General features: G+C 38.1%; 2 protein-coding genes across 13 annotated transcripts in view; both read right to left on the reverse strand.

Annotated features, from left to right (window-relative positions):
* The window catches only part of LOC136851874 (aspartyl/asparaginyl beta-hydroxylase-like), a 164904-nt gene extending 160599 nt beyond the window's left edge, over window positions 1-4305 (reverse strand). For 4 of the 9 annotated variants that reach the window (XM_067126195.1, XM_067126192.1, XM_067126197.1 and 1 more), the window contains exon 1: window positions 4097-4256. In XM_067126195.1, coding sequence (XP_066982296.1) covers window positions 4097-4148 — 52 coding nt within the window. In that variant the 5' untranslated portion in view covers window positions 4149-4256. Of the gene's footprint in view, window positions 1-76; window positions 143-4096 lie in introns of all 9 variants that reach the window. The other 5 variants (XM_067126190.1, XM_067126189.1, XM_067126193.1 and 2 more) reach the window with 5 other exon arrangements.
* Window positions 4306-7196: 2891 nt separating this feature from the next.
* Window positions 7197-27946, reverse strand: part of LOC136851876 (outer dense fiber protein 2-like) — a 68158-nt gene continuing 47408 nt past the window's right edge. For all 4 annotated transcript variants that reach the window (XM_067126200.1, XM_067126202.1, XM_067126203.1 and 1 more), the window contains 3 exons: window positions 23644-23793; window positions 15271-16557; window positions 7197-12110 (listed from right to left, as the gene is read on the reverse strand). In XM_067126200.1, the coding sequence (XP_066982301.1) occupies window positions 11376-12110; window positions 15271-16557; window positions 23644-23793 (2172 nt within the window). In that variant the 3' untranslated portion in view covers window positions 7197-11375. The remainder of the gene's footprint in view (window positions 12111-15270; window positions 16558-23643; window positions 23794-27946) is intronic.

The raw sequence follows: 27946 nt of genomic DNA on the forward strand, positions 1-27946 counted from the left end.
TACGCATAACTATATCAACACACTCTCAGGAACAGGGAACACATTCCATGCATCTACCTGCAGATGGAATGCTTACAGGCCAGGGTATTGAGGACCAGACGTTCCTGTTCATACTCCTCCCGTTGCAGTGCCTCCAGGTGAGCTGCTCGGCAAATGATCATTGATGAGTTACAGTGATCACTATGAGATATAATATTTCAACAAAAACATAAACCAAAACTGACGACAAAAAATTATTTACAGCTTCAAATTCTAAAAGTACACTATGAAGTACCATGGTTACATGCATGATATACTAGTATTTAAGCATCCCATAGAAACATCATTCATAGGCATTTTTCAGTCATACTTTCCCTGCAATGAAATCTCTCCACTCTCAGTCCTAATTCCATGTTTCCACATTTACTCCTCTTCTCACCACATCTAAAAACAACTTTAGTCTTTGAGACCGCAGTCAATCTGCCAGCCTTGGGGGACAACATCTCTTTGAAACATTATTTGTTATAGACTACAGTGTACTGTGCTGTACTTTTCCCTGCCCATGCAGTTATGAATTTTAAGCATAAACTGGCAAGTCAAAACAACAAGCCTTTCATATACCCTCCCCAGTACTGTACTGTCTGCCTGTAAGATTCTTGTAGGCCTATCCTTAAAGACCAGAAAAGGAACTGGTTCCTATACTTTGCTGTCTTTTTATTTTCACTCTGCTTATCTGAAAGTAGATTTTTTTCTCTTTTGCTAAAGAAGTTCCTTGCCTCTCCGGCAATATGTAACAACCTGTTTCACCCTCTCACCTACCATATAATTTTGAATTAACATTTATCCATCACATTGCAAAAATACACTGGTTCAGCGATTGCAAACAGAAGGCTGTATATGTAATCTTACTCTCAATTTTTCAATACCCCAAAGTCAACAACAATCTTTCTCAAAACTATTAAAGTGTCCATGTGAAAAGATCCACAAGAGATATTTGCTATCTCAATGATGCCTGTTATTTTCTCTACTGATCTTTGAAGAATATTATGCCTCCATCAGACATCTCAAAACCACTTGACAGGGTCTTCCATAAAGCTGTTACTCAAACCTCCAGCTTATGGCTTTACTTTTCTTCAATGTAACCTCCAGCTTATGGCTTTACTTTTCTTCAATGTAACTCATTTCAAGCTTCTCATAGCCTCTTTATAATTATTTTTTAACCGAGTATGTACATCAGTTCATCTGTTCATCTTCAAACACATGGTGGTATTCCTATGGGGTCTTTTTGTCCATTCATGCTTTTAAAAATGATCTAACCCAATATTATTTTTTCATTCATTCATTCTCAAAGCCCCATATCGTTGTTGCACATGGCCAAACTGCTCTTTTTTTCCCTTTAAATTCTGATCATCTAAACATAGCTCTCAGAATAATGATTTTTTTCCTTGGTAATATATGGCTCTAGGACATTATACTATAACCCAATTCTATTTTTCCTCTCCCATAGAATACTTTAATTTCTGACAAAAATGGTAATGTTCCAACTTCTAACAAAAAATCTTGGAGTTAGGATTACTTCAAGCTCATCTTGGAAAAATCAAAATTCAAACCGATTTGTTTTTAAAATCACAAAAGCTATTTTGTATAGATGCTGCATGTCATTTGCTTCATTCCAATGATCAAAACTTAATAGTGATCACACTTCATCTTTTGTTTCCATAATTAACATTCATAAAACAAAACGTAACTTGTCTGATCAATCAGCCAGTCCTTAATTATCCTATAGGTCTTATTACTTTCTGCAGTAGGGTAGCCTCTCCATACTTGTTTTAAGTATTATTCCTATGGTACTCTGTTGAACCTGGGGCAAGAGCTCCATTCTTAAGCATCCTTGTGACCCCATCAAACCACTTACTCCAACAGAAACTACCATTTAAAAATCAGTAACCCTTGCATTTACAGTTCACTAACTTCTGCAAAGCTGTGGAATTCTCTTACTACTTCTGATTTTCCCTGACCCTAACAATTTTCTGCCCTTTGAGATGCGAGTCTAAAATCTCCTCTGGAGGGAGCATTTTGAACATATGCACCACAAGGCAGTGTCAAACATTTTCATAAAGCTATAACATTGCTTTGTAAAATGCACAGTTACATAAAGCTCATAAAGTTATAACACTGCTTTGTAAAATGTTAAGTTAAACTTCATCAATAACAAAATGGAATACTGTATACAACTTTTGGCTCCTCTTATTAAGGTTTGCATATTAAGCAAGAGTGATAAAGTATCTAAACAATCCAGTAAAACCAGCACTCTACATTTGTTTTACATTACAACCATATACCTAAATACAAGGTGAAATGGAAGCTTCTGATTCTATTCTACATCAAATAGTTAAGCGAGTAAAAGGCGTTCCTATACATGACATCAATCTTCTATAGATACACAAACAGTTCCCACATAAATATGATGAAGTGCTCAGAGGAAAGGTAACAGGGGTCACATAAACAGCAGCTCCACCTTCTTTGAAACAGACTTGATCAAGCAAATTATATGAGCCTTCCAAAGCACATTTTGTACTATAATCTTTTAAGCCTTAAATCTTGGATTGGTTCAATTCCTCAATCACACAATATCATGAAAGTTAAACTACTACACAACAAAATAGGAGCAAGACTGACCTTGGAAGGATTACAATAGGACTAACAACAAAATAGGAGCAAAACTGGCCTTGGAAGGATTACAATAGGACCATGTCATGTTTCCTGTGAAAATATCCAGATCTGCAATCATGGAAAATACAGCCCCAGGTGGGTGGGAGAGGAAACCTTAGACGAAAGGAAACAATAAACCCACTACTTGAAGGGTGCAATGTTAAGTCAGAGAAACAACAACTTAGAGAGGTCTGCCAACTTTAGCAGCAAGGAGAAAGAATCAGCATCTAATCTGAGCAACCTACTGGCTTAGGACTGATAAATCAGACAAGCTGTGTTAACAACTGACAGTACATAAAGTACTGGTCAATCACCAGTTTCCCCGCTGTTCAGTAAAAATAAAAAAATAAAGTAATATAATCAAACCAGCTGCCATAACTTGTAACAACATAAACTCAACGAAACTCTTCTCATACCTAAATAAAAGGATAGTTGTACTTTTCATCATACAACGAGATAATGTAATGTTTATCAAGAACTTCAGTCCAAAGAGATTTTTCTTCTATACCAAAACAATATAATATATATGACTGATGAAAGAGATGTGACAAGGAGGAGGGAGTTTTCTCAAGATTATCCTTCAGCCTACCTAATTTCTTCAATTATCTTTCTCACTCTTTCCCAGCCTGTCAAGCATCTGTCAATTCTTTCACACAGTTCTGGATACGGGTGGCAAGAGGGTAACAAATAACGCTTAGGCTAACCTACAACGTAAGGAATATGTTAGCCTAACCCAATAGGCCTAGCAAAGCCTAACACCACAAGATTCATCTTAGGCGATGCTAGGCTACTTGGGATGTACTATGCACATTCCCCACAAATTAAATGAGGCCCTCACTAAGACACGGATCTAATGCATAACCTACGGGAAATATATTTAAAAACCTAGGCCTATCCCACGGTAAGCCTTCTAGCCTAGCCTACAGTTCACTCGAAATAGGCCTACGCCTGAGTTTAAAGCTATCTCAGCTTATACCCAAAAGATGACCTGACTCGAAACAATATTTCCATTCGAAAAGTTGTCATTTCTGGTTAGGCCATAAAAAAATAACTAAATCCACGACATTTTGACCCCTAAGGGCGATGGGATGCCCGGTCTAAATGACTTTACCGGCTTGGCTTCAGCCTACGGAGTTCCGCTACCCTTTTGGGCTGCATCACCACCGCCTGGTAATATCATTAACATAAGACGGAACATTCCGTGAAGGAATGTGATGCTCAGGGAAAACGTGACAGGAAACAGCATCAAATGAGACCACTGGCTCGAAGCGGCAACAAATAGCGCCACTTGAAGGCCCCAAGCAACAAAACGACAGGCAGATTCGAGTGTCACTCTCGTCAGCGAGAAAAAAAATCGAAAAAACTATCCTACAAAACGTGAAACATGGATAAAGAGTTCACTTGCCCTTCTTTTTCGCCTTTCCTCTTCGTTTTCTGGTTTGCAGATCACCTGACATTTTGCTAATAGAACTAATCCAGTGGGGGTTAACTAGCACAGAGAAACGCGACCTCTCCCACGGACAGACAACTGCACACTGATCAAAACAAAATGCTCGTCTTTGCTTCGCCTCCTCCGTTAGCTCCGCTCCTCCCCCAAAAACCCTTTCTTACGACATGACCTTGAACATATCAAATGTTAATTAATGTGTAAAAAGAAAATGGAAAAAGCCATTTACATTAAAACATTATTCTCTTTTTCTGATCACGTTTCTCTCCATGAGGCCTGTTTCTTGTCAAAATGCCATTTGGATCTATGATTTGGATCATGACAGGCAGCCTCATTCACAAGATTGCGCAAGGTGTCAAACTAGAAATTTCTTCTTCGTAAAATGAGAAGACTGAATGATGAGACGTATTCAGATAGAACGTCAAAGCTGATTAAATTTTTCATTCGTTATGCTATAACTGGTTTGACAGCAGAATCGTGTTTCAAGGAAAATGAATTATTGTTACATAACTTCATAAGTGCATAATTTCTACGGCAATAATGTAAATAATAAAGTGCAACGTACTTTTAAAGTTTATAACCATCCACATTAGCCAATTCGTTAAGTTTTAACATATCTGTCAACACGAGATACGGATGGATTCTATTTGAAGTTTGCGCAAATACAAACCATTAGTATTGAAATCTGCCGGTAATTATTCTTCCCCCGGAAGTGATTCCTTATGCTAGTTCAAGAGACGCATCCAACGGCACAGTTAAAAGTCAAGATCTGCAGCCAAATAAGAAGTGGTGTCGATCAGACACCACTGGCAGTAGTAAAAAAAAAAATTCCTATTGGGACTTCATTCATCCATTATTGTCTCCTTCCTCTTTTCCAAATGGGTTATTATTTATTTATCTATCATTTATTACTCGAGCCCTTCCTCCTAACACTTCTACCGTCTTCCATACTTTCCACATAACCAGACCATCTAAAAAAGCAAGAGCCGTTTTAACACTTTTCCTACATCTGCCATATTTATCGTCCTCCTACTTCTCCTACGCCTTATGTACTACACAAACTGCCCATATCAGTAAAATCATTTTTTTTTTCTTTTATATGTTTTCAAGATCCACATTTTGATTCCATAAGGCGGCGTTGTGGTGAAAACTGGTTCTTTACCGGGGGCCACAATAACCAAACACCTAAATCCCGGACTTCCTAGACCCATAGTGGGTTGCAAACTGCTTTCCTCCTCTTTCTACACAAAGCAAACCATCGCAAATAAACAGTGGTACACACACGCGCCTCAGCAAGAACCTTTCCTGGAATAAGCCCGGCTTAATCAAGCAGTCTCATTAAAGCTAGGCAACTTCTTACCAGTAAACAAAGCTTACCATCACCTGCGGACCATAGTAAATTACCTCTGCAGTTCGAGGAAATCAAGCTCCCTAATTTACAATTTAATATTTAAAAAAATTTGTTAGGCCCGGACAGCTGCTCCTCATCAGATCAACCTCAAATATAACACCGGCTGCATGCAGGAATTGGTTATGTATACTCCTTTATTTTTTTGTAAGATTTAATCTTCAATGTAATCTTATATATATATATATATATATATATATATATATATATATATATATATATATATATATATATATATATATATATATATATGTTTATATATATATATATATATATATACATGCATTTGTGTGCATGTACCAGCATACCAACAGGTGTAACTTTTGGACTGCTCTGGTCATAGTTACATTTGATAATTTGTATGGAAAGCTGGGACCTTCTAACTCTTGATAACTCTTAGTTTGCTAGGAAACTATGCCCCACTGAATTTCCTGTTTGCCTACTTAAAAAATTAATAAGCACATGAGAAGATTAAAAAGTTACATTTTCTATCTAGGTTTACTTTTCTTAGAGAACTTTGACTTTTAATATAATCTAATTAATTCTTTTGGTGCTACAGTCATTAGTGTGATTACTACAAACAGTACTAGTCCCAACAATGCAAATATTATGAATAATAAAAATTCTTTAAAAAGCACAGCTTTTGCATTCAGGTACTCTTACTTCATGATTATGATGGGTACAGTCAAGTGTAGATAATGTGTATTTAGGAGAGAGAGAGGACAGTTACATAGAGGAAATACACTATAAGGAAAAGTATAAAATGTATGAGGGATAGAAGCCGAGTTATATTAATATTACATAATAATATGCAAAAGGTTTACAAGCACGAAAGGTGGAAAGCAGCCAAGGAGGTGCTCAATGGATGTGGAACTTCTAAAGATCTTGACCATCCCTAACAAGATTACCATGAAATGACAGGAAAAATGTGGAGAGAGAACTCAAGCAAACTAAACTATCAAAAAATACACTACTACTCTGGGAATGAAAGTTTGTTCTACAGTGGAAAAACAAGGAATGAACAGATTTGTAAGTGCTTTGCCAGTACACTCTGTTGAACCTACTGTGTGTGAGCAATGGACACTCAGCAAGACTGAGGTATTTCTTCTTCCTTTGGACAGACTGCTCCATGGAATACTTGTCAAACAAATGGGTATAAATTAGAGCTTATTGATGACAAATTGCATGTAAACAAAAAGCCTCAAACAATCTATGCTGGGGAGGGCAGTGATGATCCGGGAAAAAGAGGGGCATTTTTACTTTTCCAGAATATCCTACATAAAACTGGTATGCCTCATATGCCAGTCTACCTTATATGTAGACAAATACAGTATAAAGAATTATCTTGGCTTACAAATACGAAATCCACAAAAAAAAAAAATTAGGAAATGTAGACCTTGAGCTTCCTTTCTTTTGGCTCAAACCCATTTAGATTAGCTCCTCAACACAGAAGTTGACCTACTATATATATCATTATTCACAAATGCTTTTTTATGCGAGCTCCAGGGTAAATTAATATTTATCAGCAGTTTGACCAACTCACTTCCAATAAGAAGTCACAGCACCCAGTGATCAGACACCATTTCACTAATACCCTAAAATAAATGATTCTTCAAGAATACTGGAAACAGCAGAAATAATCTCAGAAGGTTCCTCATCAATTTCATATTTATTTATATTGACTATACAATATACATAAAATTATTGTGTGAAGCAAACTAATTATTTTAAAGCAAATACTGTAGTTTTTACATCCTTCTACAAAACATACAAAAGTAGATAAAGTTTCACAAAACACTTTAAACATATATACATTACCCAAGTGACAACAACTATAGAAACAACGACCAGTACAAAATGGCATTTACTAAAAGCAACTTGCATTTCTTCTAGATACAAAACCTCATCTTCTAAATATATAGGAGTATATTCAGCTCAAGTTGGTGCAGTCACTGACACTTGGTAATTGCAGATACAAAATGGTGGTTCTTATCTCACTTTTCCTTGGGCTACATAAGGAGATAGATAAGAGGTGGAATTGTAATGAAAGTCTTCATGTTTGCACCCAGAAAAAATGCAATTTACTTGAAAAATTGCTGCTTATTTCAACAAGACCAAACCTTTTACAAAGGACTCACTCCTTAAGTGGGAGATTTACATCAAGAAACTTTGCAAGGATGTTGCTCCATCTTCCACCTGGAATTGCCAGTTCCTTGTTCATGTACATAAGTAGGGAAAGGATGACTATTGTAACCTCTTACACAGCTGAGCATTTACTGATACGAGAGTCTGTGCCAGAATATGGCATTTGTGTAAGAACCTCACTCCAGCAATTTCATGGGAAACATCTCCATATGCAGGAGATCCATATCTTTATGTAGCAATATTATTGCAATTACTCCATTGTCATAAACATGCTCTAAACATTCCCATTTGTTATGGGGAGAGTACAGGAAAACATTGGCAGCCTGTCGCATTCAGATAGGTAATGCACTGTGTAACTCACCCGCATCTGACCTGACCATTAAATATCAGCCCAACTATCTGTGGTCCCTTGACTGCCCTATGACTACTCCAGAATCCTTAAGCGAGATGCTTTCATGTTCAATGGGTTGCAGAGGTTGCAAAATGTGTTGAGCAACAACACAAGTCCTAAGGAGAAGCTATACTGGCCGGCAGTGACCTTCCAGTAGAATGAAGCAAAGGTGGTCTGCCTAAGACAGACCTCTGCCATCAGTATCTGATTAAAAGTGGGGTTCCAACTTACCATGAGATACAGTGCTATGTCACAGACCTCATAGACTACTGTGTGGGGTAGAAAGTCATCCCTCTTGCCAGACCAACTAATACTTCTGCTTGATCATTACTTGTTGAAGCTACAGGAAAATGGTACGTATTCTTGGATTTAATTACAAAATTCACACAAAACACCAAAGCATTTCATCTCAATCATTGTTTACACAGTCATGGAGGGATATAATGGGGAAATTCTTAAACCCAAGCCCAGGAACTAATAGGTTTTGAGTTTCCAGCACAAACTCAAAAACAAAAGGGAATGAGGTTGTACTCCATCCCATCTGGATGTTGGAATTGGTATGAAAGACCATATACTCAACAGGCACCTTAGAAAAATTTGGAGAACAAGAAACCCATACTATTATAACGGCCTGACTTAGCAGGACGTGCAAGTGTATTAAAGTCTGCCCATCACTTCCTGGCTGTAAAACACATGTAGTGATGGGAGATCTGGGTTAAGAAATGAAGGCTGCTTCAGATAACAATGAAGCAAGCAAAGGTGGAGATGCCCAGGGAGGCATGATCTTCTTCATGGGCAACAGATAATCCCTGATGATCTACCAAAGTCAAGCATAGGTTTTTGTTGTTTTTGTTGTAACAGAAAATGTACTGTTAGAACCTTAAGTTTGCTGATCCAAAACGCTGTGGGGCACACTCTTACTACTGCCTCATCCACCAGCATACCCAAGTACTTTATTCCCTCCTTGAGTTTGAAACCAAACTTTCCTCAGCATATCACAATTCCTAAATCATAATAAAGTGAAAAGAGATATTCTTGATCCTGGAGCAACACTGCCTCTAAGGATTAAGCAGTTGTAATGATAACAAGCATATCCAATCCAAATAGACCCAACCAAACACCCGAGTGAATACTTGAATAAACACCTAAGAGGTAGATGGTCAGTCGCCAGCTTTCCAAAGCCTTCTCCACAAGGAAGAGGCCAATATAGACGCTTGGGGAATGGGCCTCAGAAACTTCCAGAAAGTTTTTCCAACATGGCCTCACTTCTGCTGACAGGACCTAAGCTAAGAACAATCCTAAAGGGTAAGCCACATATGGGCTCAAAGGACTAAGACTACCCAATGCTTTGCCCTTGTCACTGCAATTCTGCCCAACAACATGACAGATATCTCCCGACTTGGGGTGGCAAGAGAAGCATGCTGGCTACCTCAGCATCCCCCTCCATTCCTTAGGTTGAAAGGGTTGGGAAGATTCTGGCAGTGATCTTTTTCCCACAGGAAAAAGATCACTGAGCATCTGATTGTGGTTTGGGAAGAGTCTGGTCCCTCCCCAACCTTTATGTTGATGACATAACTACCCCTGAAGGCTTGGCTGCAGTGGCCTTAGAAGACATCTCCAAAGACTGCATGATGGAATAGCATCCTGAATTTCAGGCTCCCTCTTTTCCACTGTATGTGACAGATGTGGGGGTGGAAGCTTTCAAGAAAGGCTCAAAGTCAATGAATTTTCTAAGTTTGTGATTAGACTCAACCTCCTCCAGCACTCCATAATGCAAGTGAGGGGCAGGAAGCAAGAATGAGGGCATCGTCTCAGGTGAGACTGCTCAACTGATGACAGCAAGTAACAAGCAAATGTCATATTTTCCTCCCCAAGAGCACTATGATCACAAAGGAGTCCAATGATTTCACAAAAATTCCCATCCCATTCCCTCTGTGGTGGCTTGAAAGTTAAACTATTCTGCCCCACCCCCAGGATATGCAGTGAACTGATCAAGTCCCTCTACCACAGTTGAGGAAAAATGTGTGTCAGACTAACTGGGTAACTGCTAAACAGATGTAGGGTTAATACATCAAGCCCTCTTTCTGACTCTCACACAGACTAGAGACTGGAAAATGATGATGATAAGGTGGGAAAAGTAGTACAACTTGAGGATAAAGCAGTGGAGGACAAAGAAGCCCATGTGTTCTTCTTGCCTTTCTTCCTACAGCATATCTTGCTCAGTTCCTCAAAAACAGCTGAGGAGGTTACCATCAAGACTATGAAAATTCAGTGATGGCATCAGGAAGAACAAAAACAATGGCTGTGGACAGGTCTTTAACAGCAATAAAGCTCCAGAAACAGCAGGAACAACATTAACTAAAGTAGTAGTGAAAGAAGCACTGGCCAAAGTAGAAGCCCTGAAAAATCATAAAAGGCTCTCCAGTTATCAGGCTCTCCAGTTATCCAGAGTGTAAACCACAGCAACTCCCTGGACTCTGATGGGAACCTCAAGAGCCTAGTTCAGCACCTGCTGGGGTAGGGAGCAAAAGACTTAAGCATCCATTCAATGAGTGTAATAGGGATGCTCACCAACAGACAGCCTTACCCAAGGCAAGCAGATGGTGGTGAACGGCTGTCCTTGATGACCCACCTAAAAAAAGAACCAAAAGGAGAAAGACAAGGAGCATTCGCAGCTGTTACTCAGAGAACTGGGGGCAAAGGGAAGTGTGTTAAACCTGACAATATTACCACCAACTTCTTGGACCCTGTCCATTTGCACTCCAACTTTCAACAGAGATGGCAATCACTCAGCACACTTGCTGCAGGGTAAGTCCCTGGAATAATCCTGATCCTTGCAAACAAAAAAAAATGTAAAACAATCAACAAGCATGATTAACAACTTCCTACACCCAAAGCAACTGAAAAGTTCTCACACTTAAACCAATACAATGTACCAAAGGCAAGCAGGCATTCATGGACAAACCAACCATGTTTATAAAATATCATAATGGCAAAACTTCAGGAATACCAGAGTAAAAATCTGAGGCCACAGAGCAGTGTACTGACTTGAAAAAGTAGCTAAAGAAAAATGAAGTTACATCCATGCGAGTAGCTACATCTCTCCCCATCATTAACTTTACACACTTGTAGCTACCTTGTTACTTAAGTCTCAACAATCAAACTAGCTCCCACCAAAGATATGCCTGCATAAAAGACAAAGGTTTGTCTTCCTGTTGGAGCAAACAACTTATATCACAAACTTCTATAAAACTTTTTATCACACAAATTTCAAGGTACCATGTAAAAACACATTACTTAATGTTTGAATCATCAAAATTGCGAGGATTTAATGGACTGATATCAACAGAAGCAAACATATTATGGTAAGTTGAAGTGATTGTGCTTAACTGCCTCTGAAGGGTTGAATTTTTCAGTTGAAGTTGATCTATCTGCTCCTCCAGCTTTCTTATGTTTTGTCTTAATGATTTTTCAATATTGTCTTTCTCAGAACGCATCACAGAAAGTTGTGCTTGATAACGAGAAGCCAATGCTTGTGCTTCTATTAGTTGCTTATGAGACATACTCTCCTGTTCACTTAAACGAACCTGAACAGACCTTGCTTCTTCAGTACTATGAGCCGTCTGCCTATCAATCTGTGAGGATAAACGACCACACTCGCGAATTCTCTCCTCTAGCTGCGCTGAAGTATGTTCTAACAATGCATCTTTTGTTGACAATTGTTCTCTCAACAATGTCACTTCCCTAGAAGTTTCATCAACCTTATGTTTTAGGGATGCAATAACTTTTTGTAAATTTTCAATTTCTTCGTGTTTCGAAAGAATTTTTTCATGTTCTGCCGTTAATTTGGCCTCTTTCCTGTGTAACTTTTCACTCAAATTCATAATTTGTTCCTGTAAAGAACTCTTTTCCACTTGCGCTCGCTGAAAAGCTTCTTGAGATTCACTCAACTTTTGTTCTGTGTTATGCAATATCTGAGGCAAGTCTTGCAGCACAAGCAGTCGATCTGAGGTTTGAGCAGCAGTTATCTGGAAAGAAGAGTTATCTTTAGAAGTTGAAAATAATTTTCATAGATTAAAACCACACTTTTCAAGACACACTAGCCTTTACAAAAAAAACCTGATACAGTCCACACCAAATTACAATGTCGTTTCTTTACACTTTAACATCACTTTTACTTATCCCGTACATGAAATAACAAGCAAAGGAGGCTTCTAATAATGAAAGACTTAATTACAGCAAAATCATCCTGGAAACTAGCAAATGGTAGTATATACCAATACAAACTACACTCTGCCTCATTGAATGATAATCATTAAAAACTACACGAATGTTAATCTTTACATAATACAAGTTGTGAAAGTGAAAACTTTAATATAGTGGCACTTCAATTTAATGGAAAATTGGAGGTCTGCCCTCCTCGTGAGTAAGAAAATCTGACACATAATGAAGACACAGTACCTGGAGCCATACAGTACCCTGTGGCAAACTTGCATAGCTTAAAATGAAGAGTAATTCCATACAAAGTAATTAATAGTCTACCATAATCATCTTTCAGTTTAAAATACTAATATACTTATCATTCAATTTCAGATTCATGTGCAAAATGAAGTGATACTAAACATGTGTACAATAAAGTAAGGTAAAGTTTAGCCTAACAAAAACACAGCCAAGTGCTGTAAGTTCTCTTTACTTATGTTTACAAGATATGTAACATACACACAACTCGTTCAACATGAAAAAAGACCATAACCATCTTTTGTCTTTGTTTTAAGGCGGCAAATTTTTAATTAATTTGTATTTTTCACAGCTAACATAACTATGGTCTTAACATTAAGGTAAATCTTTTAGCACCAGCTGGAAACCAGTAAAAAACATAAAATTGTAGAACAAGATATTGGTGGCAAAGGGGTTTGGCTACTCAGATGAGATAGGAGGAAACAACCGACCTACCTTCACCCAAGAATGTCATGACGTATCAGTTTCTTCCTTACCACCTTACTAGAAAGACATGTCACTGCCCATACTTCCAGAAGCCAGTGTTTTCCCGCCCGTTTTTCTTTTTTGGGTTGCCTTTTGTGTTATGAAATAGTGCTATTCCGTGTGATTGTGCATTAGTACTTTTACTGCTTGTTTTTGTTCTGCATTTGAACATGCAAACCCAAAACTCATCTCAGTCTCCCATGCCTAAGCCTCAGAGAAAATGTCCTGGCATTGGTGGCTTCCCTTGTTCACATTTTTTTGGCTTCATTTAAGACTGACCTCCATTCTACTTGCAGCAGATGCAGAGCCAATGTGTGTAACGTTACTAATCCAGGTTCTGAGTGTCATTCTTTGCCTCCTCAGCAGTGGAGGATTTTTGCCAAGAAGAATCATCAGAGGAGGAAGAAGGTGCCATCTTGGAAAGGGTTTTCTCCTCCTTCAATGGCCACTTCTCAGTCTCGTTCTGGTTCCTCTTCTATGCCCAATCTTCGCCCAGTTGCTTCTTCTTCCTTGGAAGATTTTACCCCTTCCCATTTTTCCATAGCTTTCACTTTGGAAGTTTCGGGAGAGAGGTCAGGAGATGTTATCTCTCAGGCTGCCCCTGATCTCTCTGGGGGTGGGGGGGGATGGATGTTCACCCTACTGTGAGGGAAGAGGCAGTGCCTTCTTGTTCTATTTCAGGATCAGAGGCTCAGAAGATGGCTGGCATCTGGGCTTCTCTAGGCCTTCAAGGAGTACCAACCTTCAGTGGCCTACTGTCCCATTTCCTATCCTCTCGCGTTTTTGTGTCGTCCGCCTCGGCAGTTGCCAGCCCTGCTGCTCTCCCCTTAGGTACACCAGGAGCTTCGATTCCTGTGTTGCCACATCTGCCTTTGGTATACCCTGACCATGAGTCAGCAGCTGCAGCAGCGAACACTGATCATGTTCCCATCTCATCCACCTTGACTGTTCCCAGTTCAGCAGCTCTCCTCACACCTCTACATAGACCACTTTGTACACATGGTGCCCACCCCCATTTTCTCTCTTTGGTACAGAATTTATTATCCTTAGAACTGTAATGTAGTATTCCACATACACTATGCAGTATTATCATTTACACTGCACCACTCAAGGAACATTAGGCAGTGATCCTTGAGGTGTTATTTATACAGTATATGAAACTTTTCTCAGAATTGCTTCCCTACATTTTGATTTCCAATGTATCATTACCAGGTGTCTTATTTTTTCTGAAATTTATATACAAAACATTCCAAAATTATGAAAATAAGTTTTATTGCAAAAGGTGTACAGTATCAAAATGAAAAAATTCATGATAACGAATGTATGAGGAAGAATGCAAACACCAAAAACAAGTGAGGTGTCCAGATTCAAAACGAATTAATTCTACATTCTACTTCTCATTAAGGTGAAAACACTGTAAAGCTTATGTGTAAGCATATAGCGAAGGATCTGCAGCAGCATTACCTACACTTGTTCCTTTATTGATTTTGATCATGAAAAGTAAGTGTTCTCTCTAAAACTTTATTAGTTTCTGTCAAGTGACAATGCAGCTTCATCCTATTAGCTCATCATAACCTAACTGGCTATTTAGGCACAAATATTCTGACTACACTGCACATACACTGAAGCACTAAGAATGAAATACAAATAACAAAAATGGAAGCATCACAGCAAATGGAGTTGGAAGGAAAAGTTTGTTGAGGAAAGTCAACTTGCAACAATGTACTCACAGTTGTACAATGAAAACATAGACATAATACTAATGAAATTGGCTGGTGAAGGAAAAATTGGCCACATAAAGTAGAGATGTGCAAAATGCACCAAACAACATCACAGACTATGGGTAACAAGCTGATCTCCACAGATTTTAGTATAAAACAGGTGACATTCCAAGCATCCTACTATTCTAGAATTTGTACTTTTGAATGCTACCTGATATTAGTGAAAATAAGGATAGTAGCATTATCTGAAATAAAGTTGCTCATTATGCTGAAAGAAGACTTGAATTTACTAGATTAATTGCTGGAAACTTTAGAATCAGTAATACAACCAACCCAACCACCTAGTTTAATCTTCACTCCAGTCAAATATAAAAAAAAAAGGCTAAAAGGTCTGGACTTGGAAGTTTTTTGTTATAATTTTTATCTACTGGGGGTGTTAGTTATCAAAAGGACTACATATATTCAAACACAATACAATACTCACCTGAGCTTCTAGCTTACTACACTTTTGAGTAAGTTTTGCATTTTGTTCCTCAAGAAGCCTGCATTGTTTTTGTTTGGATTCTAATTGTTTGCTTTTTGAACGTAGCTTCCTCTGGAGTTCCAAATATCCTTTGTTTTCGTCAGCACTGTCCTTCTGCAGTGATTTTTGATGATGGAAGCTTTCTCGCCACTCATGTAAACAATCATTAATTGTATCTCGTATCACAGCCAATATTTCTTCAGCCCCTTCTCCATTTAATTTCATACTTTCAAGTTTCTTAACCAAGTGATTTACCCTCTCCAGATATTCTTTGGATTCTCGCATTTCACCTTCAGCACCACGAACATCTGCTTGAGGTTGAGCATCTTCAAACCTAGTGTTATCTACTCCATTCTGGAATTCAGTAGCAGAAGTCTGTGTAACTTTATCACTTACTTCAATAACTTCCCTTAGTTTTTCTTCTTTGTTCACTTTATATTCTTCATGAGCCTTCACATTTTTAGAATTCTTCAAATTCCCTTGTACTTCTCCTGAAGATATTGAAGCTTTGTCACCTTCAGCACTGCTCACATGCACAGCTGGTCTATCATTTAAGTCTTCAGTGATTACAGTTTGTTTTCTAAACCCATCTTCCTCTCCTCTAGTCACTTGTTGTCCAGTTTTTGTTTTGTCTGTGTCTTGAATTACTGTTTTCCTAGTTCTATCATTTTCAGTTTCCTCAGAGATACTGGATCTTCCATTTTGAACTTTATCTTCATCATGGATATTATTTCCTACAGCTCGATTTCTTTCAACTTCTTCCCTGACATTTGTACTTCTAACCTCTTCATCATCCCTCATAATGTTTAATGTTCTTGCACCCCTTTCCTCTCCATCACTTCTGTATCCTCTTCTCACACCACCATTTTCACGCATCATTCTCTTACTGTTGTGATCATGACCAACTGTTTCTTCCCATCTGCCACCCTTTTTCAGCTCATCAATAGTTTGCATAAGTTCTTGTATATGAGATGCATGATTGTGCTCTGTCTCTTGTAATTTGCTATGCACCTCTTGCAGCTGATCGCGATATCCTTCAATGGCACGCTCATACATCTCACGTGTTTCTGCTAGTCTCCTCATCCACTCATCCTCTAATGCTGTGCTTATATCCCGAGGATCAGGCTGTGTGGCTCTCTCATGAGTACTTTTTAATGACTTATGGAGTGTAAGATTTTCTTCCTTTAAGGCTTCCATAGCCTGTAATCGCTCTTCACATTCTGCAATATAGCCATCCTTTTTAATCATCTGCAAAAAGAATGAAAGTTATTAAGAAATATTAAAATCTAAAAGAACTTTACATTTTATAAATTCACACATGTCATTAAGTATGGCCACTATCTTTCAATATGGAATATTCTAATAAAAGAGGACATTCATAAAAACCCATATTACTATCTTACTGGAACCTTTCACTTTCACATGGAGAGACCAGTAAGACAATGGTTTACTTTGCAAACCATAAAACTGACCTAAATGACTACAGTACTTTTCTATAGATAATTTTGTACTTTTTCTTACTTCATCACTATCCTGAAATATTTCAGTGGGGAGAGAAATGCAAAGAGCAATAAATTAATGTTATTTATTTATGATAGCAGCTACTTAAGAGGTACCGTGAAAAATTAGAATTTAATTAAAAAATGGAAATTCACAAATTGTAGGATACATTTATAAAGCAAATGGCAACGAGGTATGCTAGTTACTTTATTCTAAATGAAGGGCCTCAATCTTAGGCATAATTATTTCTCTCCCTCTCAATTCAAACAAAAACTGTTATGTTCTCATAAATGTAAATACCTGCTGGCCTCAATCCAGCCAGAGATTTCAGTATTTTGTGAATGATTTTACTATTTTTCATCATTTGTTATTGTTTTTGATGAAGGCTGGGTGTTCCCAATAGCAAGTTGTGCTTGGATGTCTGTTCTTATTTGTGCTAACCACTTTGCAATCCATTTTTGTTTATTGTATTGCAGCAAAGAGTAAGTGTACCACTGTTTTGCTTCTTTGCTCTTTTGAGATACAGTTGATGGTGATTACTATGTGTAATTGGGTGCTTGGCTTTGGATTTACTTATATTTACCTATTTATAGTGTTGTTTCTGCCTTAACTTTCTAACATTAATGATGTATTTCACTAAGCTCATCTATGCTATTAAAAATTTTTCAGCTGATCATATTTTCTCGTATATTTTTTGTATTACAACTGTTCTTCAATTACCTCTGTTACTGCCTGCAAATGTACCTAATTATGAAGGTACTTGGTGAGTTTTATTCATCCAATTTCTAATCTCCTTTTGTGTAAAAGTAATTTCTGTTGGTATCTTTCTATATTTTGAGAACTACTGTTGTGAATTCTTCCACACTTTAACTGGGGGCATTAACAATGCTTATTAGTGGACATAACATTTCCTAGTTTGCCCCTGGTTGTGCCACAATAGCCTTAGCTTGTATCACACAAAGGACAAGGCATTTATCACTCTATATGAACAAATTCTACTTGCAACTGTGCTCCGCTGCATGGATCCATGTACATAGCCAGGGTTCCAGCCACTCCACAGCATTTTGAGAAGGACTTTGTATCACCCAAAACTCAAGTTACAGTTCTCACACTTTAAGGAAGACAGCAATGACCTGAGTTGCTTAAGTGATCAGAGCTGCATCAGTTTTCATCACAACAGCCACTCCAATAGTTATAGCTGCAGCCAGCTACAGTAAACCCCTGTATTCGCAGGAGATTTGTGGGGGATGCATACCACACCCCCCGTGAATAGCTAAAATCTGCAAATACTTAAAACCCCTCTAAAAACACTTAGAACTGCCTATTTTGATAGTTTAAACACAAAAAAAAAACTAAAAATGCTTATACCTGAGTATTTTACTAGTTTTATCACAAAAAATGCATCTAGTCATGAAAATGATATGAAAATACAGTAATTAGTGAATATTTCTCAATGAAAAATACCGCGCATGGGCAAATTTTCCACGAATAATGGGTATATACGTTCCACAGAGAAATCCGTGAACACGCAAGTCCGCGAATATGGGGGGTTTACTGTATGTGTTTTGATGATGTAGTGACCATTTTTACATAAGCTATACCACATAAATAACAATAATGAAATATTTCTTTAATAAGTAAAAAATTGCAGTATTAGTTATGATTACTATCAAAGAGAAGAAGGCATAAGATAGTTGGCTTGGCTTACACTAGTTACTGCATTAGGCAAAGGCCATAATTCAGAAAAATTCATATTTTGCATATTGCAAACAAATACTAATATAATAATAATAATAATAATAATAATAATAATAATAATAATAATTATTATTATTATTATTATTATTATTATTATTATTATTATTCAGTAGATGAAACCTATTCATATGGAACAAACCCAAGGGGTCAATGACTTGAAATTAAAGCTTCCAAAGAACCTGGTGTTCATTAGGAAGAAGTAAAAGGAAGTACAGGGACACAGAAAGAAGAGATCCCACTTACTAAAAAAGAAAAAATAAATTAATAAACAGATAAATACTGTAGATAAAAATGTATCAAATTGCAAGAAGAATAGTATTAGGGTAGTAATGCATTGCATCTTCACTTCTGAAGTCCCAATTGCACGACATCCTCTGGGAGGCTGTTCCACAGTCCAACAGTGTGAGGAATAAAGGACCTCTGGAACTGAGAAGTTCAACAGCAAGGCATGTTTACTACATATTGGTGCTGCTGTTCAGCAAATCTAGTTGCTCTCGGCAGATAAAGGGGATCTGGGATCAATTGTGAATTGGAAAGATCTCTGTTGAAATACAACTTATGGAAAAGTGACAAACAAGAGACCATCCGTCAATGGTCCCAGTCATACCTGCTACTATCAAGAAACAGAAACCTACCACCACGAACCACTCTATCTAAAAGAGAAAAATTTCTGGCATAAGCAGACATCCACACTGGAGAACAGTATTCCAGCAAAGGAAGTACAAATGACCTAAAACAGGTTGCACTGATTTTATCATTGTTATAAATATATGAGCCTTATGAACAATACCTAACTTACTTGCGGCATTTACTGAAACTTTCATTTGATGTTTCTCAAAAGTAGATGTGAGTCAAAAGTTACACCTGGAATAGTTAAAGCTTCAGACTCATTCAGCAAAGCTCCATCCACCTGAAGGGGAGGATGAGGTGGGAAATCTGTACAAGATCTGTTAATCAATAGTGTTTTTGTTTTACTGGAGTTCAGCCTCATACCCCACCGACTACACCATTTCCTGATCCAGCCCATGTCCCGAATGAGGCTGAGGGCAGCTTCATTTCTCATACATGGAGACTTTACTACACCCGCAAGTGTTGCATCAACATACTGAAAAATCTTGTTTTCCAGCCCAATAACCATGTCACTTGTATACAGTACACTAAAAATAACATTGGACCACGAACACTGCCCTGTGGGACTCCAGACACAATAGGTCTTGGTTCAGTAAAGATTCCATCCACAGCAACTTGCTGCTGCCTACCTATAAGTAACTCTTGTTCACTTAAGATCCCGTCCACAGCAACTCGCTGCTGCCTACCTATAAGTAATCCCTAAGTAATCTTTAAACATATCCACCCACTCCAAGATTCTGAAGTTTATAAATAAGTTCCTTGTGACATTTGAGTATCAGTGGTTAAGAAGCTTCAAGATAGCCTACAGTGGGAAGGACTACAAATTTCTGAGAAGCGAGACATGTTTTTTTAATTTTTCCAAAATATACTTCCAAAAACTGAGGTGAGCCTATATGCCGTCAAAATATGGTATACATACCATGGGTCCTGCAACCAATCCCTGTGGAAGTATGTATAGTCAGGATGTCATACTGTTTAACTTGGCATAACATTTCCTGTGCTTTAAAGAACACACACAGCCATATTTGCCAATTTCTAATATAGCTGTAATTTACAAAGAAGCCAGAGAGATATTATAATCTACAATTCCATGATTTAAGCAAGTGTCAAATGAAAATGTGACCATGGACAAGAATGACTAATATAACTGACTAGAACTTTCTTAAGGAAAGGGGCAGACAAAACTAAGGACAGCAGATTTATTATCCTCTTCTATACTGGTGTGCAGAATATCTATACCCTGAAACCAAAATATAAGAAAACAGTAGTAATGCCATTTAGTAATGTCATTTCAAGTGTTCCTCATGATAGTATTCTTGAAAGTTTGTTATTTATTTTCTATACTTGTGACATGCGTGAAGGTCTAGAGACAACAATGACTGCACACACTTCTAGCTGTTGTTCCTTCTCTGCGCCTTAGGTCTGTGGACGCATAATTTTTGAACAGAAATCTGGCACATACTCATGAGTGGAGTATGCAGCTTAACCCTTCAACAGTAAAACTCAGTGTATGATACTACGTTGATCCAGGAAACTTTTACTTTTGCCTCCTGATCCACATATACAGTAATACCCCAAACCTGAGCAATTCGAGTTGTGCGAATTCACACACACACGAACTTTTCATTGGAACCTAACTAATTGTCATACATGAGTTTTTCACATTTGCGAATACTGAGAAACCCTGCAAAAGTGTTTATGTTTAATTTTTACATAATTTACAAGTTTTCAAACTTTTACGTGCAAATTAAATAACATTAAATAATAAAAGTAATTTCTCTCTCTCTCTCTCTCTTTTTACTGCAATGAGAGAATTTTTATGGTACATGTGTATGTTTATTTGTTTTGTATGATAAAAATTTTTTTTACCTAATAATAAGTACTAATTTTCAAATAATATAATAACAAAAAAATAATAATAATAATAATAATAATAATAACTTTAATTACAAAATTTGTATTATTTTACACAAACAAATATCTTTCCCCATCTTTTGTAAGAAGCTCGAAGGCAAAAGCTGTCAGACATGTCGATTTAACATGTCAAGAAGGGGGAGTATTGCTGATTAGCGGGTCAAAGGTTTCTTACTAATTCTCTCTCTCTCTCTCTCTCTCTCTGTCCGTAATAATTCATAAAAAATTTCACTCTTTTAAGTAAGGACAAATGTTATCTCTCTCTCTCTCTCTCTCTCTCTCTCTCTCTCTCTCTCTCTCTCTCTCTCTCTCTCTCTCTCTCTCTCTCTCTCTCTCTCTCTCGTAGTCAGCACAACCTACATATTACTGTTTCTCTGTATGCCTTTAACTGTACAGTAGATAATTTTAAATTGATCTAATTTTACCTGTACCATCTACAAACTATAAATAGGCAGTTCTTAAACATAGGGACATGAGCATTTCAGAACAAAGAGAAAGAAACAGAATGAAGAAGTTTTTAAAAACCAGGTTGAGAAGAATTCTAAAAATAGATCGGTGGAGTGGGGAGAGAGAGAAATAGTATACTAATTTTCACATTCTCCTATATTTTTACATCAAGCATTTATTTCTTTGTTTAAGGGTAATGTATTAAGCTAACTTTTAAATGAAATTACAGTAACTTTAATTTCATTTCAAAGTTTGTTTAATACTGAATTTCCATCTTTTGATATCTAACATAAGAATAACTTTCTCTCTCTCTCTCTCTCTCATGTTATTCTCTCTGTCTGCATAATAATTCATAAATAATTTAACTTGATATCTCAAATAAGGACAATACCTCTCTATCTCTCTCTCTCTCGTTATTCTCTCTGTCTCCGTACTAACTGATAAATAATTTCACTCTCTTAAGTAAGGACAACCCTTCTCTCTCTCTCTCTCTCTCTCTCTCTCTCTCTCTCTCTCTCTCTCTCTCTCTCTCTCTCTCTCTCTCTCTCTCTCATAGTTAGCACTCACACATTTTTACAACTTATTTCTCTATACATCTTTACCTGTACAGTAGATAGTTTAAATTGATCTAATTTTACCTGTACCGTCTACGAAATGTAAAAGCGCTAGTGTGGCAAATATGTTCTAAAACACAGAGACATAATAACTAAGAGTTGTATTAGTCCAAATGAAAACAGTGTGTCTGTTCATGTTCATGAAAAAGCATTTCAGAACAAAGAGAAAGAAACGTACAACAAAGAAGTTATTAAAAAGAGGTTGAGAAGATTTCTAAAAATATATTGGTTGGAAGGGGAGAGAGACAGAAATTCTCTTCCAACTCTCTATTTTTATGTCAACCATTTATTTCTTTTTTTAAGAGTAAAGAATTAAGCTAACTTTTACATGAAATTACAGTAACTTCAGTTTCATTTAAAAGTTAGCTTAATAATTTGGGAGCATGAGTAGGGTCATATTTAGTGTTTAAACTTTAGAAATAAGCAATTATTAGCATTTTTAGAGACCGTGCCAACTTATGTGAAAAGTCGCTTTGCGTGAGGGGTTCTGGAACCTAACCTCATTTAAGTTCGGGGTATGACTGTAATTGGTACAGTTTTAAATCTCAGTGATTCCTTTAAGAGTTTAGGTGCAACTCTTGATAAGAAATTAGCTTTTGAAAAGCATATCCATAACAGCCCTCTGTTCTCAAAAAGTTGGTACTGTATCTTACATAAATGTTTTTTGCATGTTTCATGATGAACCTATCATATCTAAGTGTTTCAATTCCTTTCTTCTTCCTTGTCTGGATTCTATTTTCCAGTGTTGGCTCCCAGTGTTGACTCTCATCTAAAACCCTTGGACAGAGTTCTGTCATCAGTCAAGTTTATTTTGCCAACTCCTAAGGCTGACTTGTAGCACAGACGTACAGTGAGTTCTTTGTCTGTGGCATAAAATGTTATACAACAAACATTCTCTACACTCTTCTTTACTTTAATCCAGATCTTTTTGCATGCAACACTAGGAAGGCTGCTGCTGCAAACAGTGTGTTGTTTTCTAGTATCAGGTTTAATACCACTCAGTTTACTAGGAGTATTATTTTGGCTACAACTAAAATGTGGAATAGCATGCCTAGTGCAGTTGTAGAGTTTCCTGATCTTTAAATGCTCAAGCAAGGAGCAAATCTATTCCTGCTTCCCGCTGATGTCTCCTGCATTCAGGTGTATTGGCTATATTTTCTATTTCCTTACATTTAAATATTTTCCACCTTTTCCTTTTCCTTTAGCTTGTCTCTTTGCACAGGCTAATTTCACTTTGGGAAGAAAGAAAGGAATAAAGAACACTACTTGATGTGAATACAGTACACACAAAGTTTTCACACACATTTGAAGTAGAACAACTTTCAACTGGTCTTTCCTGATATCTACATTCTCATATCGATTCTAGAACTTCATTCTCAAAGTATTCACTAACAACTACTGTACTAAATTAAGGATAATTTTAGAAATACTTAAGACTCAACATTTACAAACTAAGAGAGAGTTAACATACTTCAGAGCGCAATGTTTCAAGGTTTGCTTGAAGTCTAATGATATCATGATGTTCACACTTGCTATTTTCCCCATCGTAGTCGTGTAAAAATTCATCTCCATCACCTGACATGCCATGCAGACTTTTGAGTTTCTGGTTTTCAGATTCAACCTGAGAACAAAAAATTACATCATTCAAATTACTGGAAAAATTACTGCAATGAAGGTACGGCAGTAACTGCCTATAAGTACCACAACAAATGAACATTCAATCCTATGAACCATTATGCATATGCAAATAAAGATAAAAGCTTCAGTGAACAGATAAAATTTGGACATGAGCATGTCCACCCTTTGCATAAATTAATCTAAAATTATCAGTACTGCCTTGTATAGTTAAAATCCCAAATTACAAATAATGGGATCATACTGGAAGCATGAAATGTCAGTCACAAAATTATTTCCACAAAAGCTTTTGTCAGGAAAATGCATTAGTTTAAAAAATAATTATCTATACAAATGCATTTCTTATAATTTAGCCTAATTTCATGATCAACAAAATTCAAGAATGAAAATGACATTTTTGTGATGAAATAAAGTTTTAAATATTTACCAAGTAAAATTTTGAAATTCGCGGGTTTCGCTATTTTGTTTTGGGTATGTGATTCGCCCCGCCCACTTTCGGGGAAAGAGGAACAACTGGCAAAAGAGCTCCAATTTGTTAATGCCCTTATGTTCATGCGAGGGGAGGAGGGGGGGCTCCAACCATGTAATTACTTGGTACGTATAAAACTTTATCATAAAAATGTCATTTTTATATAAGTAACTTACCAAGTAATTACATTGCTGATTCCCACATAACAGGAAGTGGGATGACAGGAGGTGGTCAAGAATTTGAGAATAGAAAAAAATTGCTAGCATTGATACAATACTTGTTGTCTCCTTACTTGATAAGAGAGCTGCTGCAGGAAGATACTGCCTCTGGTTGGTGCTTGTCTTATATAGTGGCGTGGCAGTATAGCCGTGGATCGCCTACTATTTCAGTGGGTACTCTGCAGCAAAGACAATTCCGATTGCTACCAAAGAATAACATGTTGCCCCTGCCCTGGGCACAATATACAATATACAACCAGAAAAGACATTGTCACCTATACCACAAAAAGATAATAGGGTACTCTGGGTACACAGTACCCCAAGGTTCCTTTTAAAAACTCAACACTCTTATGTCAAGGCGAAGAGAAAAACGGAAGGAAGAAATGCTTCCTATGCTTCTTTCCCCAACACCACACCAGCCACTGAAAAAAGGACCCAATGTACTGCAGTTATCATATACTGTCTCTATTTCCTTTAAATAATGGGATGCCAACACCAACTTGCACTTCCAAAAAGTTGGCTGTAATAAGAATGAGAGAGATAAATTATGTTTGAATGCCAACGAAGTGGCTACAGCTCTTAATTCATGAGCTCTCGCTTTACAAGAGGGAAAGGCATCATCCCCAATCAACGAATGAGCTTCTGAGACGAAGTCTCTGAGGATGAATGCCAGGCCATTCTTCGCCAGTGGACACGAAGGGTTCTTGACTGAAAACCATAAAGCACTTGAAGGTTCACGCACTCCTTCTGTTCTGTGTAGGTAATACTGTACTTCAGAGCCCTCACAGAGCTCTGCCTTCTTCACCTGGACCTAATATTTCTGACTGCCTTTTAATGATACAAGAACAAGGTCAGGGCTTAGAAAGTGTCTCATTTTTGGCTAAAAACCCCAGGGAAAAGGAGTAGACAGCATTCCCTTGGGAGAAGCCAACTCTCTTATCCATCACATGAATTTCACTTACCTGTTTTGCTGTCACCAAGGTTACTAGGAAAAGGGTCTTCCTAGTTAAATCTCTTAATGAAACTGAGTGTGTAGGCTCAAATCGAGGGCTTGACAACCATTTAAGAACTACATCTATGTTCCATGGGACTACTTCTACCTCCTTCTGTTTCATGGTGTCAAAAGATTTAATGAGATCGGACAAGTCCTGATTTGAGGAAAGATCTACTTCACTGTGTTGGAAGACAGAGGTTAACATTGCCCTATAACCTTTGATTGTGGAAGTAGACAGGCTCCTAGAGGTTTTCAAATATAGCAGAAAATCTACTATTTCTGCTACAAGTGTCCGAGTAGACAAGATACTGTGCCTTCTGCACCAGGCTCAAAATATTGCCCACTTAGCCTGATATACTCTGTCAGAGAGCTGCCGTCTACACCAGGCATTAGCTTGCGAAGCTGATCTTGAAAACCCTTTCTTCCTAAGGAACTTCCTGACAGTTTGTAGCCTGTCAGGGACAGAGTAGACAACCCCTGATGGAACTGCCTGAAGTGAGGTTGTCTGAGTAGATGAGGTTTTTGAGGTAGCAGTCTTGGGAAGTCTGCAAGCAGGTCGAGGAGGTCCGGAAACCACTCCTTTGATGGCCAAAATGGGGCTACTAAAATCATCGATACATTCTGTTGAGTCCAAAATTTGTTTATTACTTGTCTTACCTTACTGAGAGGCGGAAGGCAAAGAGGTCCTTGTTTGACCAGTCCTGAAGCATGGCATCTGTTGCCCATGCTAACGGATCCAGGACTGGCGAACAAAACAACAGGAGGTGATGGTTTCTGGAGGTAGCGAACAGATCTAGGACTGGTGTTCCCCACAACTTCCATAGATCCAAGCAGACCTGAGGACCTAGGGTATACTGTGCATAAAACCTACTTCTGGCGGCTCAATTCATCCGCCAGAACGTTTGGTTTCCCTTGAATAAAACGTATCAGAAGTCTGGTGTGATTTTGGTTCACCCAAAGGTCTCTCACCGTTTCGTTAAGGGAGAATGAGTGCGTTCCCCCTTGATTCTTGATGTAAGACAGGGCAGTCATGCTGTCTGAATGGACTGCCACTGTCTTACTGAACACTTCTGACTTGAAGAACTGCAGTCCTAGATGGACTGCTTCCCTTCCGACAGTCTTCCTTAGAAACTCCACCAGAGCAGGTCTCTTTTTACCTCAGGAGTCACAGGGAACAAGAACATATCTGGGTACTTCCCATCCCAGCTGTCTCATATGAAGTCTGCCTAGGAGAACAAACTGCTCTGTGGATGATAACACTCCCAGAAGGCTCATCCATTTGTTGGCATAACAGTTTCCGAGAGAAAGAAACTTGTTTACTGTCCTCAGACAAGACTCTACTCTCTAAGGGGATGGAGAAACCCAAAAATTCCAGTCTATCATCATCCCTAAACAAAGAATCTGTCGAGAAGGAATCAGCTGGGATTTCTGCATGTTGATCATTAAGCCCAGATCCTGGGCCAAGAGAAGGGTCCTCCGAAGGTCCTCCGTACACTCCACTCTCAATTGAGCCCGAAGGAGCCAATCGTCTAAACAGAGGGAGATCTTGATTCCCATCAGATGGAGCCACTTTGCGAGGGGAACGAGAACACTGGTAAAAACTTGTGAAGCTGTCGGGAGACTGAAGCACAGAGCATGGAATTGTAACACTCTGTTCTCGTATACAAACTTGAGATACAGGCAGTCCCCCGGTTACGACGGGTCCGGCTTACGACGTTCCGAGTTAACGACACTTTTAAAATATATTCATCAGAAATTATTTCCCAGTTTACAACGCATGTTCCGGGGTTATGACGCTTATGACGCCAATCCGACAGAAGAAATATGGCTCCAAAATGGCAGAATAATCAAAATTTGGAGTTTTTTATGAAAAACTCAATAAAAATGCAGATTACATTGTTTTCAATACACTCAAAGCATTAAAAGTAAGGTTTTCTTAGGATTTTTGACGGTTTTCGATGATTTTTCAGCTTACGACGATTTTCGGCTTACGATGTGGTGTAGCAATGGAACCCCGTCATAAACCAGGGACTGCCTGTACTTCCAGATGTATAAGAATGTGGGAGTATGTGTCCTGCATATCGATGGATGTCATTCAACCTCCCTGGCGAATGGATGACAGGATGGTTTGGTTTGTCTCCATCCTGAACTTGAACTTTGTCTTCTGGATGAAGACATTCAGGACCCTGACGTCCAGGACAGGCCTCCAGCCTCCTGACACCTTGGGCACCAAAAACAGACGATTGTAGAACCCTGGAGCGTTCATGTTCTCGACTAACTCTATCGCCCCTTTCCTGAGGAGGGATGAAACTTCCTCTGAGATGGCCAAAAACCTCTTTGAGCTTACGCAGTACACTGTCAATACTACTGGCATGCTGGCCAAAAGCAGCTTTTCCTTGAAAGGGATGGTGTAACCCTCAGGACATTTATGATCCAAGGTTCTGCCCCTTTCCCTCTC

Source organism: Macrobrachium rosenbergii, chromosome 24 (genome assembly GCF_040412425.1).
Source record: "Macrobrachium rosenbergii isolate ZJJX-2024 chromosome 24, ASM4041242v1, whole genome shotgun sequence".
Lineage (NCBI taxonomy): Eukaryota > Metazoa > Arthropoda > Malacostraca > Decapoda > Palaemonidae > Macrobrachium > Macrobrachium rosenbergii.